At 34.0% G+C, this 20,191-nt stretch overlaps 1 protein-coding gene across 1 annotated transcript in view; it reads left to right on the forward strand.

Annotated features, from left to right (window-relative positions):
* SEMA3E (semaphorin 3E) overlaps positions 1 to 20,191 on the forward strand; it is a gene marked incomplete at its 3' end in the record, with an annotated part of 67,750 nt that overhangs the window by 13,199 nt on the left and 34,360 nt on the right. Inside the window, exons 3-4 of the mRNA XM_080345816.1 lie at positions 231 to 350; positions 17,162 to 17,255. Coding sequence (XP_080201942.1) covers positions 231 to 350; positions 17,162 to 17,255 — 214 coding nt within the window. The remainder of the gene's footprint in view (positions 1 to 230; positions 351 to 17,161; positions 17,256 to 20,191) is intronic.

The raw sequence follows: 20,191 nt of genomic DNA on the forward strand, positions 1-20,191 counted from the left end.
TTCATGTCAAAAGTGTCTCTCTGTGAATTTGGCAGCACTGAGCTACTAGCATGAAATGGGAGAACAAAGATGTTAGATTTAACAGAATAGAGTTTCAATATGCAGAGTATCACCTAAGGGCACCTAAGATATTAAAACAAATAAACAAACAAGAAAACAAACAGCTTTTTTAAAAAAATGCTAATATTTTCTTGTGCTTTTTGTTATGTTTGGGTTTTTTTGTAAACTAGGATGAATGTGCAAATTACATACGTGTACTTCACCGATACAACAGAACACATCTGCTGGCTTGCGGAACAGGAGCTTTTGATCCGCTCTGTACTTTTATTAGAGCTGGACATCCATCAGAGGTAAGAAATTCATTTTACAGTAGTGACTCTTTTGGTCTGTATTCCAGCAAAGCTTCTATGGCTGAAAACAAATATTTAAATTCAAGTGTTCAGAGATATACAAGAGATATTTTCCCCAATGAAATGTGATGCTGGTCTAAAATTCAGTTTGTGACTAGAAAAACTCAATAATGATTGAAGTTATATTTTGGAGAATTATACAAAGAACTCAAAGTCATTTTAATTGTAAAATTTTATTACTAGATAAGCTGAAATAGCAATTCTTGCCAAAAAGTATTAAATATTTCAGAGTTTTTAGCTAAATCTGTTTGGTTGGGGATATTTGTTTGTTTGTTTCTTTTTGTTGATTTTCTTTGGTGTGTTTTTATATATATATATTTTTTTTTTTTTTTAAATAAAATCATATCCAATATAACAAAATTATAGAATCATTTTGGTTGGATAGATTGGAAAAACTCTCCTTTATCCTAGAAAATTGAAGATAATTTTTAAATTATATTTGAATTGTGTTGTTTGTTTGTTTGTTTTTTTCTCAGTTATTCCACATCAGAATTACTCAGTTTCTCATTTTACAAATACTGTTTCCCCTGTTTTCATTTCTCACAAATTTCAGCTTAAGCTTTCCAAACCAAATTTGTTTTATTCTTTCCCTTACATCACTTAAATTGTTGTACTCTAAATTTAACTGACAGTTTTTGTACCTAATGAGTTAAAGAAGCTACAATTCAGGCTTGTCCCATACCTACAGTATTATTAATATTTATTCGTCTTTTAGTCAGAACAATAGGAAAAGAGAGGACGGGGCTGGAGCTGATTTAAAATAAGCACTTGGCCGGAAGAACTGAATCTTAATTGCAGATAGAAAGTTATTTAAAGTGTACTTCTGTAAGTCAATTGAGGTATTTACCTTACCTATTGAATAAGTTTTTCTAAGTAAAGATGCAAACCTTTGAGAAACCATATTAGAACCAGAAATGACCTTCCAAGGATCCAATCCAGGGTTTGCATCTCCAACTGATGGCAAAATCAGAAGCATCTGAGAAGTTAAGACTCCATTGCAGCACTTACACTTGAAGTTATTTGAATTGCAAAAATAAAAAAGATTGAGAAAGGAACTGAATAACAAGTAGTTTAATAATAAAGCAACTTTGCATGTCTTCTTTGCTCCTCTCATGAACCTCCTGTTATGCTTCCTGGTACAGTTTAAAGGAAGCAATGTCTGTATATTTAGGAATGCTATTTAAGAAAGCACAAGCAACAGGCTGATAAAAATAGAAACCAAACAAACAAAACACAAGAAACAAGACATATGTAAGAATGTGTGGCCTATGATGCTCCCCTTATGTATCACTGTCTTTCCCTTCTTTTTGTTTATTATTCTCCCTCCTCAAACTGAAGTTCTGAAACTTTACCCACATAGAAGTCATGGGAAAATTACCATTTTTGTATCTGTGTAGACCATCAGGAAATATATTTGCTACACTCATAAGTAACTATATTAGTTTCTGTTATCTGAAAAGCTGACCATCAGGATTAAAAAAGACAGGTGCCATGTTTATGGTAGGTTAAAAATAACACATGGTATGTGATTGAATGGGCAAATTGTAATCTTGCTTTCTTTCACTGATAAGGACATCATGTAGCTGCAGGAAGTGAAGGGACAAGATCCTTCCTCAGAAAACTGCAGTTCAGTCTCTGTTTGCCAGAGTATCTTAACCAAATGACTTCCAATTACTGTCCCCCACTTATTCCACCTCAGCTTTCTGGCCTCTTTCTTACTGTCTGACTGTTGTGGAAAGTAGAATAACAAATGGAACAAGCTTAAAGACATAATTATATTATTTTATTTCTAAACAGGACCCAAGGACATTTATTAAAAAACAAACAAAAACTAGTAAAACTCAGACTTTTAATTTGAAGGGTAAATGCTGGTTTATAATATGCAGTTACATGCAGTTAAATGTAGTTCATAATATGCAGGTGGCTCAAAATAACAATTTTTAGATATTGTTGACATTTTTTATTAAATATATTGAACTTACAAATAGAAGTAAAATCTGACTTTGACCTGCAAAGCATGATGCTTCTGAACAGAGTCTCTTTAAGTAGCACAAGATGTATTTGAGGCTTATATAAATTTAAACAATGAAACTTTGCAGACACCTATGTATCTACATACCCAGCCAACGTAGCATATGAAGCTAGATTCACTCTTCCATGTGGAACTATGAATCAGCTGTATCAACACAGAGGAAATACTTGCTCTATGTTTAGGAATCTTAACTGTAAGTTTCAGTAGTTCTTCCTCAATTGATGGCAAAGGGAAGGTATGACCCTCTGACTACAAACTGTACGGTTCTTAAATTACAAACTGTATGTAAATTCAAATTACAGGCATTTACAGGCATGATAGAATAGTGGGACTCTAATTTCTACAACCTTATTTCTTGCTATTTACTGAGCAGGACAAAGAGAAACAATCTGTTGAAATAAAAAAATGTGTTGAGGCTCTTGTTCGTGGTGTTCAGGAAAATGTATTTCATTGTTGTCTTGCAACACATAGTGCAAATGAATTGCCATTTAGTAAGAAAAGAAAGCATTAACACTTTTCTTTTAAACAGTGAGAGTATCTCAAAATCATTATCATAATCATACTGGATGGCATCTTTATCTGGTATTTATTATGTTTTTTAGAGGTGCAATCCAGATTAAGAAAAGGAGCATTCTACCTCCTGCATTCTTACGCAACTACAAATTCAAACTTTCTTATCAAAAACAGGTTGAGCTGCCTTGCACAACACTGAGCTCTTGTCAACAAGAAGAGAAGCCAAAAGGAGATTTTTTGTCTCCAAAAATAGGCAGAATTTGATTTCCTCATTGGCAGATCATTAATCTTTGGAACTTAATGAAAATCAGAACTTCCAAGTTTCTCAAAAACTACAGTTAAAATGTTCATTCCCCCAACCAGTCTCTAGAAAATATTAGTCTAACTTACTATGTAGTAATTGAAATGTGCATTGAAACATTTCACAATCAAATTTTACTATTACACATTATATATGTTTAAATGCTTCTTTCATGTTTTTCATGGATTATAGAAACTTCATGATACTATGTATTTTGTCTTAATATAAATAATTATGTTATTGATAATACAAAACATCAAGCAATAAATCTTGGATTTATTAACTTCTACCTCAAACTTGTACCACCAGAGTCTAACCATATATGGTTTTGTAAATCAAATTACTTACAAATCTTATGATACGCTATATGTCCATCTGAAAGATGCTATACTGCAGTCATTCTATTGTAATATTGTTTTAATTGATATTGCTTTAGGGTTCAAGGCTGTTCATTTGAGTAAAGCTCTTGCCAGATACTACCTTTCTAAAAATGTACAATTATAGTCACTGACAGCAACATGCAGCTTTTTATCTTTTTCTGTCTTTCTAATTACTTTGACTCTGATGAATGTTGCTTTCCCAAATGTAAACATTTCAGCAAATTAACCAACATTTTTGGGTATTTAGAAATCAATTACAAACTGGGAATAATCAGAGTGCTGATTTTGCAGACAGAACAACTCTTGGTGTTTGCAAAAGAACATATTACAAAATCTTCTCCAAAATAACCTAAGCGAGTTAATTGCCAACCAGTGAGTTCATTGTCACTGACTTCACGAATTACTTCTAAATGTCAAAAATCCATGCTGGTCAGAAAAATTTGGGTTCCTCTGGTTTCTGTTTGTCTATCATCCAGAAATGAAGGAGAGTTCATTTCATTAAAATCAACAGTTTTTTTTTCTGAAGAAAGTAAGAATCAGAGGCCCTCCAGACCAAATTTCCCATGATGAATGGAATATGCATACTTTTCGTGTGCTCTGTATGAAAAAAAATCTGTGATAAATCTTCAAAACAAGTATAGAAGAATAAGAAAATTGCAGAAAAAAAAAAATACTCTGCTTCCATTCTCACCAGATTGATATTTGTCACCCCTCTTGCCTTTGACACCAACAAGGAGGGTGGGGAAAGCATTTGCATCCAGTCTGTCTCTTCCTTTGCACTTATATAAACTTCTCAGTTTTGGTAGTAGAACGTGAGTACTGAATGAAGTACTTTCAGTCTGTTTTTCCACATTTATCTGCTAATAAAACAGTACTCCACTACTGCTCTGTATAGCTCAAAATACCCTAAATGAATCATGTGAACCTTAAATAAATCATATAACCTATCTGCAGTCAGGCAATGATTTTATCTTAATGAGTTATCTATTCAACAGAGCAACAGATTTTAGGTGTGCTCCAGGGGCCATCCAGTGATTCAAACTGCCTTATTAACTAACTCATGAAGTACCTTTAACAAGTCCAGATGGGAGTTCTACCAAATATGGCTAAAGAGATTACTCTGCCTCCATAGGACCTGCAAAATGAGTGGAAATTTCAAAAGAATATAATGTGCAGAAATAATATCCTTAGTTTTTGCAAATGATATGGCAACAAGATAAATCTGATTCCTGGAGAGGAAGACATCTCTGCTTGACAAAACCTGCTGAGGGAATGAAAGTTGTGGGAAAGATCAGTGCATGAAGAATTTTTCTTCCAGATTATATTATAAATTTTTAATATGTACATTGAGCTGGCTGGGTACCATTTTCAATGCCTCATTTAACTCAGTAAACTGCCTGCAGCTGTTGTTCCCCACCTCAGAAGGCTGATGGACTAAGTCACCCTTTCCACAAAATGCACTGCTCGTTTCTGAGAGTCTCTCTTAGGTGTTCCTAATCTGATATATTCCTACTATGCTATTTCCTCTTCAATTAGCCAGATGAGATTCTGCTTATGAGGGAACAGCCGCTCTAAATTCAAAGTCTTTAATGACTGTTAGAAAGGAATTACCTTCAGCGAAGCAGCAGGTATATTTGTTTGATTGGAAGACAGTTCCATCAAGTTGGAATTTTTTCGTTCTAATCTATAATATATTCATTGGATCTAATCTATAGTATTTCTTTGGATGTGGGGAGGGGCACTTATTTTTCTACATATTCTATGATTGAAAACAAAAACAGGATAAACTTCAACTATGCAATAAGCTTTCCATTCAACTCTCTACCCCAAACAAATGTAGGCAACATGAGATCCTCAGCTCTTGCTTTAACAAATAAAAGTGAATTGACATGGAAGTTAAGCGAGAATGTTCCAGTCATATCTCAGTTTATTTTTTATAGGACATAATTCTTCTTTTTTTGACCAGCATTTGGTAATGTCGTCATTCTTTCAGATTTGTTAAGAAACAAAGTTGCTTATATTTATATCTATTATTTTAGGATATTTTTTCTGACGTAGTTTTATAATCAAAACAAACAATGAGCTACCCAGTTACTTCCTCTCCATGCTTTTTTCTGTTACCTCATCTCCGCTCTTAGTTTCCAGGGGATTAAGGAGGAGGAACATCTGGTTTCACTGACCAAACAGAAATGGGTGTTGGTCATTCCTTCATTAGATAGAATGTGTGACAAATTCTTGCCCTGAAAATATTTGCTGAATGACACAGTATCCCTCTGGATGGATAAAAAGTCACCAGTTAGAATGCCATCCGCTAAATCTTAGCAGGTTTTTAAACTCAATCTATTTATGGAATTGAATCTGTAATCCTAAATACTACAAAACTGTTTATTTATTACAGACCTATGCGTCTATAGTTCATGTGAAACTAGTAATTAACCAGTATCAAATGTTCATATATATGAACTGCTGCCAAGTAAGCAACACAGTGTTGTATATTTTTTTACCAGAAGGATTAATTATATCATCCAGTCTGAATACCCACATCACAGTGTCTCAAATTGCACCAAAATATCCAAAAGCCCCCAATTTCAGCTAGATTAAAGAATTTTAGGTTTTGGAAGTTAAATATGCATACCTTTTTTGACTAAAATGCTAACTAGGCTAATAACAGGCAGGAAATAGGTGAGTGTTACCCCTATGCCTACAGCATATAACAAAGGTGCTGTGTTGCAAGAAGAAAAAGCTGAAGACCCACATCATCCCTAACCTGAAGAAGTATTTCTTACTGAACCCATGGCTTATCTGTGTACTCCTAAGAAAAGGAGAAAGCACTAGCCAAGCAATACATGAACAAGATTTTCTGCACCAATTCAAATAACAACCCAACCTCTAAAACTGGCTAATCTCCAATCCTTACAAGAAAAAAAAAAAAAAAAAGGCAAAAAAAAAAAGCCTAACATCCCTTGTGATACAGGGTGAAAAAATTTGCTTCCAAATCCCATGCATACAGTTTTGTGAAATTTTAAAGTTAATAAGATTTGGTTGTAGTAATTACCTTAATGGACATCTGTGTCTATGAACCTCAGTAAGAATAATGATGAAAGGGCAATTTTCTTTTTTCCATGCTTTGCTAGGAAACAGGTAGTGCATAAATACAAAAAAGGCCAGAAGAGACCATCAGGATATTTTATGTGGTCAGTCATATATGACATGGATGATTTATTTCAGATATCGAATTAAAACATATTCAGAAAAATACATATTTTCATTACAAAGAATCCAGATAATGGTAGCTCCATTATTTCTCTGGTAAGCTATCCTAATATCTAATTACTTTAAATGTTAGGAAATAGCCACTTATTCAAGGTTAAAATTATCTAACTTCAACTTCCTGCCATTTAACCTCAATATGGCTTTGATAGCAAAGCTGAAAAGTTTCCCACTATCTTTTCCACATCTTTTCCACATGTAAGTACCTATGCACAAAGATCAAGCCACCTCTTCACTTCTTTGATAAGCTGAATAAATATAGCTCTTTAAACCTCCTATCACAAGGATTCCTCAGTTGTATTTTTGTCCTTCCTGTGAACTCTGCAGTATTTTCACATGTTCTGGAAGTGCAGACACTAGAACTAGACATGCTCTTCAATGGTGTGTATACAGGCAAGGTCACTTCCCTTCCTCTGTTTGAGATTCCTCTTTTCATAGGTGCAAGTGCTGAGTTCTTGACAGAGCATCACAATGAGAAATCTCTTTCCATCATTTTGCACTTGACTGAAAGTTCTTCTCTGGAGCACAAAATTATCCCAGTTTAAATACTTAGTTGACATCTCTAATTAGCAGTCTCATATGACAAGGTCATTGAAGAGTTTTCTAGAGACGCTTGACACTATTAGCTGTAAAAAGGCACCTAGGATGTTCAAGATCCTAAATGAAGCCCCTCAGTCTAATGCATGAAAATAATCTGACTGAACAAGGATCTGAACCTCCACCTTCTAGGACATCCTGATGTACTTCAGATGTAAGCTGTGTTCCCTGTTCCAAGGTAGACCACTTTGGATATGGTTGTATTAAAATCTACTTTGTATGCTTCTGACCTTTAACTTGGTATTGAAGGCATTCCACAACCTGAATGCACCCAGAGCTCTCATTAACCTTTTCTCTTCATTATGTCTTTTTGTATTTTTTTTTTCTAGGAAAGAAATCACATGATAGTTTAAATCACTGCTAAATTTAAAAAAAAAAACAAAAAACAAAAAAACCAAAAAAACATAAAAAAAATCACCTTTCTATCAGAAACAAAACTTGGGGAAACCTTCAGTAAAGGATTTATCAATGCATACCTAATAAAGCTACACTTTGATATATGTCAGCAGTGCATATTTCTTAATAATTCTCCAATACGTATTGTTTCATTGGATAGCTATGTACTAAGTCAAATGCCCTGAAGAACACCCAGTATTCTGTATCAGAACAGTTGTTCTTATCAGTCAGTCTTACACACTGTAACAGACAACAGGTTTGTTTGACAATTCTCTCCATCCATAAAATGAAGTGAATGACATTCATTCCTTTTGAATACTGCCTAAATATGGCCATACTTGAAGTTTAAGTTCAATTTGGCAGATTAGTAGAGAATGTGAATTGATCAACCATAGAAAATGAATTTTCCATCATATTAAACCTGCCCTTTTGCAAGATTAAAGACAGATGGTCAGGAGAGAATGAATCAATGCAGAGGAATAATGCTGTTATTCCAAAGAGAAAGAAATACTCCACCTGTGTGGTAATTTGATGGGCATAGGTAAAATATTCCAGCTCTCATCATAATGGTTTTTAGATTCTGCCACCTTTATTTATGAAAATATTTTTCAAAGTGAGGGTACCTGGTGAAATCTATGGCATTGTTTGAGGAGTAGAGGTTCTGCTCAATAAGATGTTAGCCATCATAATTAAAACCAGCACAAACTGAACAATGACAGTGTTTAGTTAACATTTTTGCAGGTTTACAAAATACACCCTTAATATTCTATAAATGTTAAACAATTTATGACTGATAATAATTCTTTTTTGACTGTGATCTATCTAGGAAAATTATTCCAGATTAAAAAGTGAAGCTAAAAGAAGTATTACTTGCAGTTCATATGTGCCATCAAGAGGCAGTGGGTCCACTCCTCTGCCCTTTCCTCCAGAATGGCTCACTTTGACAGAAGTGAGATCTGACAGAAGAAGATCTGTTGGGTATCTAAGGCTCCACACTACAGAGACAGACAGAATACTCCAGAGTGTCTGCTTTTCTTCTGAAATCTGTTCTAAGTTGAATGAAGCTGTTGTCCTCTCCATATTTAGTGCATCTATTGCTCCATCCATCACCAAAACCTAAACTGTGAGCTCTTTTTTTTTTTTTTCATCACCTTTGTCCCTAGTTGTTGTTATAACAATCATTAGATGAGAGGGCTTTTATTTGGTATTTACTCTGATCTGACCCTCACGATCTCAACACAAGTTTAGCCTGTCAAAATCAAGGAAAAAGGAAAGCCCTAGTTAGCAAAGCACTGTATAAATACTGTGCACTTCCCTACAGAAACCTCTTCACTTTTGGATAGCAATTTTTTACTATCTTTACCTCCTCTTTCACCTGGTCATAAGATTATATCTCCATATACTGCTACTCAACCATTTTAATTCTAGGGATCCCTTAAGTCACCCCTGGAACTTTTGATTGTACTATCATGCCAATGCACTATAGTCCTAATTAATTTTGCTGATGGAAGTAGTCTATAACATAGGACCCTAATGAGTTTATGTGTCCAGTTTAAGGTCATGTAAAGGTGTGTCTCCTAAAATTCTGACCAATTCAATCACTTCTGTTTAAACATTCTGACCTGCAAAGAATAAATGCCTGTGATTTCTCTATGTAGGGTGGCTGTATTTTTTTCCACTTACCAGAGTATTTCACGTGTTGAATCAGGGAAATATATTATTTCTGTCACTTTAGGACAGATATTTTGACATAAGTCACAAATTGCTAATCCTTTAGCAAACTCAGATTACAGTCTGACATAGCTTCAAATTTTAAACCTGTTTTCTGATTGGGGCCCAATGTGTCTTAACCATTTAACTGTGGAATAAAATGTGTAGATCTGAAAAATACATCTGAATTTTTAGGGAGGATTTAATGTCTGTAATATTTTGCACACTCTCATCCCATAGGATGACTGATCTTTTCAGTACATCACTGGATAGTAAAGAGGATTGAAAACAGATCCTCAGAATAAATACTACCTCTGAAATAATCTTAATTATGTCAACTAGTCATGACCTGACTATTTCAGTCAGTTATTTGAGGAATCTATTCCTAACATTGCATCCCCAATTTGGCTTGGAAAATAAAGTTGAATGAACAGGGAAGGTGTAATTCTGAAAGTTAGTAATCCTCTGACAACAAGCAGACCAATTTTTTGCCAGTGCTTATGATCTTTTTAAAAATTAGTGTTTGGATTTTTAAAATAAGATATTACATCATGAATTGAAAATTTTTCATTGTCAGAACATCCTTGTGTTTCTGATACCCATGTATCTGCCTGCCTATGTTATGTTGAATTATACAGACAAGTAGGCTGTAATACAAAGTTATTAGTATTAATATAAGTATTTGAAAACAGGTTATTTTATATAAACTCCAATGATATTGATTCATTTTCTATTGGTATTAGGTTTTTAATTTCTTGAATGAGTTAGTTGTATTTATATCAATTAGGTAGCTACCTTTTATTTACGACTATAGTTATCAGACACTACCGATGCAGATTTTTCTTAGTGCCCAAATTTAGTCTGTTTAAATATAGAAGGCTGTATGATAGGAAGCATAATTTCAGACCATACCCAGTATGCTATTTTCTGTTGTTATGCAATATATCTCTTTTACCATGTGCTTTACCATGAGACAAATGTACAGATTAAGACAGGTTGTGGAGTTGAGAGCTCATTCTGAAGACTTATATATGAATTATGTTTTCTGCTAATTTACAGACATGTTCTGTGATTTTTCAGATTTTTGGGTTTTTTTTAATGGGGAAGTCAAGGTTCATCCTTCCTAAAAGAAGTCTCTGCATAGTGTATCCAGTGTGTCTTTCTATGTTAAAATAAAAATGTACAGATAAGTACCTACACAAGAAAGAAGAAAAGGAGTTAAAAAGTGTTTTAAGACTATACAGAACAAAAGAATATTTGCAAAAAAAAAAAAAAAAAAGACAAGAATTTAAAGTAAAAACATTATAGTGCTAAAGAGAAAGTAAATCAAGATGAAGTTTATTCTGTGCAATGCACTTCAGTTTCTGTGGTCACAAAATTTCACTGGTTTTGCTCACTATTCAGTTTCTTGCATGAGAAAAGAATCCAGTTACACCAGTGAAATGATCTACAAATCTTATATTTTGATTAATTTCAAAATAAGTTGTGTGATTCTTCCTGTTAGGCTGTGTGAGTGTGCAGGGGTAAACATGGATGTGCAAAGTGCCAGACTTTAAAGGTGCAATGTTAAGCTTAAACCAGACTTTAAAATTATATGAATAAATGAGAAAGTACATATGGGCAACAAATATTTTCTTGATTTAAAAATAGCACATCTGCTACTTTAAATATTTTAAAAATTAATTTTCTACAGAATAAAGTCTGTACTAACTTGGAGATTTCAGAAGTAACATTCATTTTTATGATGTTAAAGACTGTCAGTAAAGTTGCAACTGTGTCTCACTCTGTCCCTAACATGGTGAAGTTTTTCAATCACAGTTTTAACCAAAGTGTTACTTCATTGTTTTGTCACTTGTGTTTTAAGATAGTATTAGGAAAAAAAAAATGAATACATGGAACCAGTGAATCCAAGAACAACATCCTCTATTTGGGAGCAAGGATCTCAATGTCTTTCTTATAAAGAACAAGGCCAAAATTGCAACGGACTTCTATGGAAGTACCCTGTGAGTGCATGTTACCCTGCAAGTGACAATGAGCCTTACAGGTTTGGTCCAGAGGTTCGAGAAAACCTTCTGAACATGCTGTTTAGAAGCAAGGATGTGTACATACCCTTGGCAGCCCTCTCCCTTCCAGATCCTCCCCATCTGCAGCTCTCCCTCTTGGTCTGGGTTTGCATCTCCAAATCTGATGAGTCTTGTTGAAATCCCACTTTGCCAGATCACTCAGTCAGCCAGTCCATTGAGATGTCCTGTCCCTGTGGAGTCAGTGCGTCCCAGTATGTCCCATCCCTTCCCAACAGTCTTTTTCCTCAAACAGGGCACTACGATCCAATAAGTTGAATTGCTGTTGTTTACACTGCCTTTTTGATGCTTTAGGAACTACTTGAACAGAAAAAAGAGCTCATCATACAACCCTTGCACCACATGGCTTTATTAAGATTATTAAAAGAACATTTCTCATAGTTTCACACAAGCAATGTGTCTCTATTTCATGCTTTCCCATTCTATGCACTTGGCTGATGAACCTTCTTATTCATAGTTCTCTTTAAAAAAGTCTCAGATATATGAATAGGAAATGCAAGAAACAGCTTTTGCGTGTATTGTCATTCTTGCTCTGAGGTTGAATAATTATGAGATCGTTTAACACTAAGACCACTAAGAACAAATTTTGTCCAGAGAGTTAGAGTAATAGTAAATAGTATAGCTGGTATTCAAACAAACAAACAAACAAACAAACAAACTACAACAAAAACAAACAAACAAAAAACACACACAAAACAGAAAACAAACCACCACTGCCAGAAAAAGCAACAACAAAAAACAAAACCAAAACAAACAAACAAACAAACACACAAGAAGCTCCACAAGTACAACACCCCCAAACAATCAAAACATACCAACCACAAAAAGGCACGTGTCTCCTGGAGAGCAAATCCTGGGTATACCTTTGGAGAATATGCACACACAGTTAAGTATGTAATTAAAGGTTCTGCAACAGTTTAAATTTCCTTTCAAAAATACTTGCATGATATGTTTTACTTTTTTGTTACCTGGAAAATAATAAAAACTGAAAGTGAAAAAAAAAAAAAAAATCCCCTTACAGAAAATCGAATTATTTTTTCTCATAAAAATAATATCATAGGAAAGTCCAGCCAAAGCCTCTATAGTTTTAAGTCCATGATTTAGTGAAAAGACATAGCTATTGTGTTAACATAGAGAATAGTCTTAGGTACTTTGCTAAATAAGAATCGAAGTAAGCATATGTTTTAAATTAATCACATGCATAAATGCTGTCTTGATCTAGAGCAAAGCAGCACTTGGCATTACAGAGAGCAATTTTCTGCAACAAAAGTTAAATGTGGTGTTTAAATTTTGATGGCTCTTATTGACCTTTTCTGTCATTATTATTTATAGCCTACATTATTCTTCATTGTCTAAAATTATCAGTTCATATCAAGTTAATGGCAAAATACTCAATGCTCTTGGAAATATCTTCTATTTCTTTTTAAACTATTATTCTATTTAAATTATTATTTTAATAAGAGTTGAAACTGTATTACATTTCCTGAGTCATATGTATCATAAATCAAAACCAGAGTCTCATTTCTTTTCCCAAACTACAAGCAGAAATTTGTGATTCCACTCCCAGCCCTCTGTGTGTGTTTTTCAATAATTCTTACCCTAACCACTGAAAAGTGCCAGTAAAATAAATTGCAGTGTTGAATTGCTGTGTTGGATAATGTGAGGAAACCGTCAGTTTTCTTCTGACATTTCTCAAGGGATTCCAATGTCACAAACAGAAAGGAGGGATAGAATTATGGTATTAGCCTTCAAAGCTGATTATTAATATGTAACTTATTTCATTTAAATTCGCATCCCGTGGAAGCTGACACATCTAACACCTGATCTTCAGTTACTTGCCCCAGTGATGGGAATAACTTATTGCAACCATGGAATATTTGGTATGCTGTCCTAAAAGGCAAAGGTGGAAAATCTCTCTTGGAGGAGTCATTGCTTACATTTCCAGTGACTTTTCAAACAGCTACATGCATCTGCAAGCATTTATGAGATACACATCCTGCTTTATATCAAAACTGGTGAGATCCACTTAAAAACTTCTCTGAGTTGCACTGAAATCCAAATTTTTGTCTACCCTCAGTGTCAACATTAGATTATATGTTTAAACTACAGTCCTTATGCAGAAATTCCAGCTGTTAAAATGTGAGTAATGAAATGATACTATGTATACTGCTTAACAGTTTCATTCCATGGTAATAGTTAGCTATTTTAAACACATTCACATCATGAACATTTAAAGAGATGGGTTTATCTTTACCATTGATTTCATGCTGGTTCTCAGGGGAATTGTTAACTACTTTAGTAGCTTTTTCATTGTGATATTGTAATTTGAAAATGCTTCTACATCATCTGGAAGACTTCTATGCTGGACAAGTCTCCCTGATCTGAGACTCAGTGGCATTTTACCAAAGGAAGACATGAATATGGAGTGTGGTTTCTGATGTCCTAGTGCTATCACGTCTTGTCCTACACCACAAAAAATTTCAGTTTCTGTTCCTTGTTTAGGATGAAATAGGAGCCATACACTATAAATCATGAAGTATGAATAATATAACTTCTTCAAATATTGTTTCAAAATAATTTTTTTTCTACACATGATCACTTTACCTGGTTGTTTTGTTGTTTGTTTTTTTATATATAAACATTTTCAAATTTATTGCTTTTTTTTTTTTCCATTACTAGACAAGTAAATTTTTATGTTACTGTGGGGAAAAGTGAACAGAAAGCATTAAGACTAGAAAAATACATTAAATTTTTACTTTCCATTTTATTTCTCCACTTCTACATCTCTCTCTGTCAAAACCAAAAATGTGTGTGTTTTTTTTTTCTTTATTGAACTGATTAATTGACAAATAGTTTGGTTGAGATCCCAGAAGACATGCTTTTTCATGAGCAACTTTATTTTAATACCTGATTAGAGAACAAATAGCATCAGTCGGATTGTTTTTAGAAATATTTCCTTTACATCATATTTTATGCTAATTATGGCTCCCTAGTCCTTTTGCATGGTTTCTTTTCCTTCCTAAGTTCACCTTATTCTTTTTTTTATACTGTTGACTCAAAATGTTATAGCACTTAGTTTTGAAAAATACCTGGTATGTGATGTTTGAAAAGTATGGAATGGGGCTGATATTTTCACACACACACAGATATTTCTTCATTGTTTGACATTTATCCAACAGCAGAAGAGAATCCGTTACTACTGATGTGCAATTGAAGCTGATACAGCAGAAAACAATATTTCTGCACCACCAGTCTCTGCATAGGATGATTATTTTCTGCTGCATCAGCTTTAAGTTCAGGCACTAAAGTGCCAAGGTTAGGCCAACACAGGAGCTTCTGAAGACATGAGATTCTGAATGCCTTATTACCTTATGCCTTTTAGGACCACTACCAAAATTTTGTATGGTTTTTGCTTGCTATTTTCATTTTGAGGTGGCTTTTTCACTTCAAGTAGATGTGAAACAGACGTCTTATTTTTCCACAACTGCATTTGGAGTTACATCCCTTTTTTATGGAAACTCTCTAACTAATGAGAATCTTACTTTTTGAGCAGAAGTGGCAGCAAAATGGCATGTATTATTTAGATAGATGGAAATGTAAGTTAGGTACATCAGCTTGGATGATCTGGGGATTAAGGTGGGAATTAAGGTTTGAAGGGAAGAGGTTTGTGGCAAATTCAGGATTAACTGTTTTCAATGAAACACATAGAAATATTCAATTATTCATCAATGAGTGGGAACTAACAACTCCACAGCTTTCCCACTTTTATCTTTTTTTTTTTTTTCTATCCTTTTAATTATTTCTTCTTCCACCACCAGTTTTCCACCCCATGCAATGATCAGTACCTCTTCTACTTCTTTGCTCCTTGTACATATATTATGGCTTTTTAAAAAGAGCATAATTGTCATGAGTGGAGCTAACTTAAGAAAAAGGAACATCAGTTTTGCTTTGGGGACAATTGCACTTGCTTGGGAAGAGAGAGATTCGCAAGTTTTAGGGTAGGATGGGTGGGCATAAGTGAGTGAACTGATGGAGAGTGAAAAACATAGCTTTGTAGAGAGCAGACCTAATCAGGTTTCTTTGTCTCTCAAAAGCAAAACTTTCTAGGGACAAAGATTCATATGTTACAATGCCACAAAATTAAATTAATTGTAAACAATGATAGAAAAAAAGAACCTGCTGCTATAATGACATAAGGACTAAAAGAACTACATATAACTAAATAAGGACTACCAGGACATAGTGGAAAGGGAAATTTCTTATCAGCTTTTCCTTATTTCTAATTTTTCCAGTATAGATATATTGAGGGTTGTTTGTTTGTTGGGTTTTTGTTTGTTTGTTTCTATGCAAATGCAGATTTATTCTACCTTATAGTTTAGTAAAACCAGATTTTTATGGTTAAAAAGTATCTTGGATCTCTTTTAGAATGTATGCTGTGAGGGAGAGATTCACACAGAACCTCCTCAAAATTCAGGGGGATTTGGCGTCCCGGGTATTTGGGTTATTTTATGTCTCACAAAACATTGCCTTAGTATATTAGCAATGTGAAGCTGAGATTGGTTTACTGAACAGGTAAGTTACATTTATTCAATATGTTCTTACCATCTGCATTTCAGTAGCCTTTTGAGTGAAACTGTTGCACAGAACTGAAACTGCTAGACTACTATGTTTACTAATAATGTACTTCATGGTTGGGTGGCATATTGTATATGATACTTTCACAGTTTTCTTTCTATTTGACTTCTCATTCTCCCCCATTACTGTTGTGTGTTATGCTTTTTTGTTAGTATATAATTTTAAAAATGTTTATGCTCTCATTTCATTTTTTAATCAGATAACAATATTTATTGGACTTTTTTGAGAAAGCTGAGACAAAAGTAGAAGTGCAAATGAAAATTTAAATGGATTTTTTTTCCCTCAGCCTTGAAACCCTTACACAGACAAATTAAACTAATTTGCCAATATTCTTTTTATACTGATATTCTGTTATATCCACTGCAGAAATCACTTCTACTCTGAAAACAAAAAAAATGGGGATTAATTCCTGAACATACTTTTATGAAGAAGAGATATAAAACCACCAGGAAAAGATAACACTGGATGATATATTTAACAACTACTGGAAAAAATGTTTAAAGAAGGAAAACACATTCCATGGCTAGATATCTATTTAATGTTTAGATAATTTGGAGAAAAGAGAGAGGAATCTTCACTCCTTACTCCCACAAAGTTGAAAAAAGCATAATTTTAGTGTATATTTTACTGATTCTTTTTGAGAAGTGCACACACAAAGCTGGTTTGTAGAAACCCAGGGAATTTTTACTAGTACATCAACGTGCAATCGTAATTGTGTTTTCTCCCTAATGAAGTCAATCCATTACAAAGATAAAATAAAGCTTGTCTCTAAGGACTTTTTTCTTTGCCTATAGGGTTTATGCTTTTTTTTTTTTGTGATTTCTTTTTTTTTAAAGGATCATCTCTTTCAACTGGAATCGCACAAATTTGAGAAAGGACGAGGCAGATGCCCTTTTGACCCCAGTTCTTCCTTCACCTCCATCTTAATTGGTAATGATCTTCATGTCACAAGCTTCACGGTCCTGTCAATCTGTCTTTCTGAGCCTCTTTCTTCAACACACCAAGGTGTTGTCAGCCTTCCATTGCAGCCTTCCACATGTCAGACTTAATCCTCATGATGCTGCCCACATTAATATTGCATCCCAGGCAGCTTTAACTCCAGCAAGGGTGTCTCACTGAAGTGGGTAGATGTTATATGACATGTGCCATCCTGAAGAGGTAGTTGATTGTTGTGTAATTTTGGAAATAATAATTTTCTGCTTTCCTTCAAAGCAAAACAATATGTTTAGTTCGGTCTTTTACACCATTGAGACAAATACACAAAATTTACTAATTTTCATCTACTGAGATGTAATCTGTGTAACACGCATATGGTAAAAATGTGAATTTAACTGTTTTTACATCAAGCATTGATTTTTTATAAGAATTATAGCTTTTGATATCAAAATAGTTGTTGTTTGTTTTTTTTTTTTTTTTCAATGCTGCCTTCTAACAAAACCTTCAAAATCTGGTATTTTTCTGTTAAGACAATTGATCTTATATTTGAAAGTTATAAAAATAAAATTCAGTCTAAGTCCTGCAGTGCTAGAAATCTGTGCTGAGACAGTGCTCCTCTGTGCCTTGTTGGTAAGTGTATCCCTGTAGGACTAAGACCTTTGCAATTGTAGTATAGTAAACCATATGTTTTTTTTCCTGTAAAATGTTTTCCTGAAAATATTTTGGGAGACCAAACAAACACAATCTTTGTTATATTATAACATACTGACTAAAAATAGACTGCAATAGTAGGTAAAGGGTGAAACTTAGGTGCACTTAGGGAGTAACACAGTGATTTCTGATTTTAGAGAACATAAATAAGATGAAAACAGCATTTGAAAGGAATAGTCAGTCATTAAAAGAAATAACTAGAAAAAAAAAAAAGAGGCTGAAGATAAAATAAATTTTCAGCTTTTCAGGGATAAAAAAGAGGATTTTAGGGCCCTTTGATATTTGACTTCATGTCTTAAAGTTCAGTTTTAAAATCAGACAGATGAAGTCCCTGTTAACTACAATTATATAGCTTGCTCATGGTGATGAGAAAGCATTGGTGATGAGAGACACATGTAGTTTTACATGCTAGGTTTATTTGTTCATTTATATCAACAAATTACTTACAAGAAGAATCATCACAAGCAATGCCAAGCCTTTCAAATTGCATTAATTCATTAAAATATTATTCATTCCCATTATAAAATATTACAGCTCAAATTCTTAAGAGTTAGTGAGTTAAGAAGTCATGAAAGAATCATACAAAAATGCTGTATTTTGCTTGACCTTCTGAAATCCATGAAGAACAGATTGCTACGCTTTTATTGCACCCTTTTTTTGAAATTGTTTCTACAGTTTTTAACATATTCCAGTCTTAGCACAGCCTGGGAACAAAGACTCATCCCATGGAATTTGCTGTAGGCCTGAAACCTCATGGTCTAATCTCAAAGTCCTTCTCAACCTTTCCTTAGCCAGAACTAAGTAAATAAATTAACTTGATCATGTTCCTACTGTGAGATCAATGTGAATTTTATTTGCTTAAATGGAAGCCAGATTGCCCCACCAGACTACTGGTTAGTCCCTGTGTTTCTGGCCTATTCAATAATTCGCTTGGATTATGGGAGGATCTATGGATTCTTATATCTCTGAAAGATAAATCCATTAAATAAGTCCTTCATTGACAAATGTTGATCAGATTTTTGGACATCCACTGACAATGACTTAGAAAATCAATCTCACAAACCTAACAGTTCTGTAATGTGTTAAGATTAACAGGAGAACATAACACATTTTTATCTGATCACTGATGCAACACAAAAAAATGGCCAAAATTTCACCTCTTCCTCAAAACTAATATGACCTGAGAAAGCTATTTAGAGGCTGATTTTCTAGGCCTTCATTGGAAATCTATAATTACAAATGATCATAGAATTTTATTTTAAAAGCATAACAAAAAATTTTGAAATATTTTATTATTTCATTTTTACTGTTATACTTTTTATACTACTAAAATGAAACACTTCCAACTCTTTGGAAAAATATCCTAAAGAAGTTTGCATTTCCATGTATTCTACTATATTATACTAACTTCTACGGACCAGACACATAGTTTACAGAATAAATAAAATTAATGCTGCTCCTTATATTCCAGAATGTATAGCCTGTATCTCTGTAGGTATCCGTTTGAAAAGGATAGAAGACACAGATGCAAACACAGTTAATACTAAAAATTCTTGTAACTAACATGTGAAAATGAGAATAAGACCTTCAATGCTAAGTGCACTCTGAAGGAAGGGATGCTCCTTCATTCAGGTGAGCCCTGACTCCAGTTCTTGGTGGCCATGATCCTATGACAGGACATGACAGCTGCACAATGTACCCTCAAAGACTGGTCTTCCAGGCTTTCCTCCAACACTTGGAGGTCACCTTCCTCTTCATAAACTCCAGTTTTTTAGAAAGTGAAATCCACTCCTGGTGTGGAGTCAGTGTGGCCTTGGAGGCTGCACCCCAGAGCTGCCTCCACTCTCCCGTGCAGGTTCAGCCAATATGCATGTCCTTGAAAAGGTTTTATGCAAACCTGTTAGAAAAGACTTTCACATCCCAGCATCCTCTTCTTCCTAACCAAATAATTCAACACCTGCTTCCACCTCTGAAACTCACATTAATACAGCTGCCTGCACCAGCATGGCTATTGACTAACTGTGAGGATCAGACTACGGAGGAAACTTTACATAGCTCTGATAAAAGTTTAAAAGCTTTTAAAATCTTGATCTTGCAAGATCATTTGCACCAACTCTAATTGGAACCAGGTTTATATAAATTAATTTAGGAAGAAAGAGAATCTCTTTTTCTGTATGTCTTCATGTATTTCAACACATCAGTTAAAATACCCAATAGTT

This window comes from Nesoenas mayeri (genome assembly GCF_963082525.1).
Source record: "Nesoenas mayeri genome assembly, chromosome: 1".
In the NCBI taxonomy this organism is placed as follows: domain Eukaryota; kingdom Metazoa; phylum Chordata; class Aves; order Columbiformes; family Columbidae; genus Nesoenas; species Nesoenas mayeri.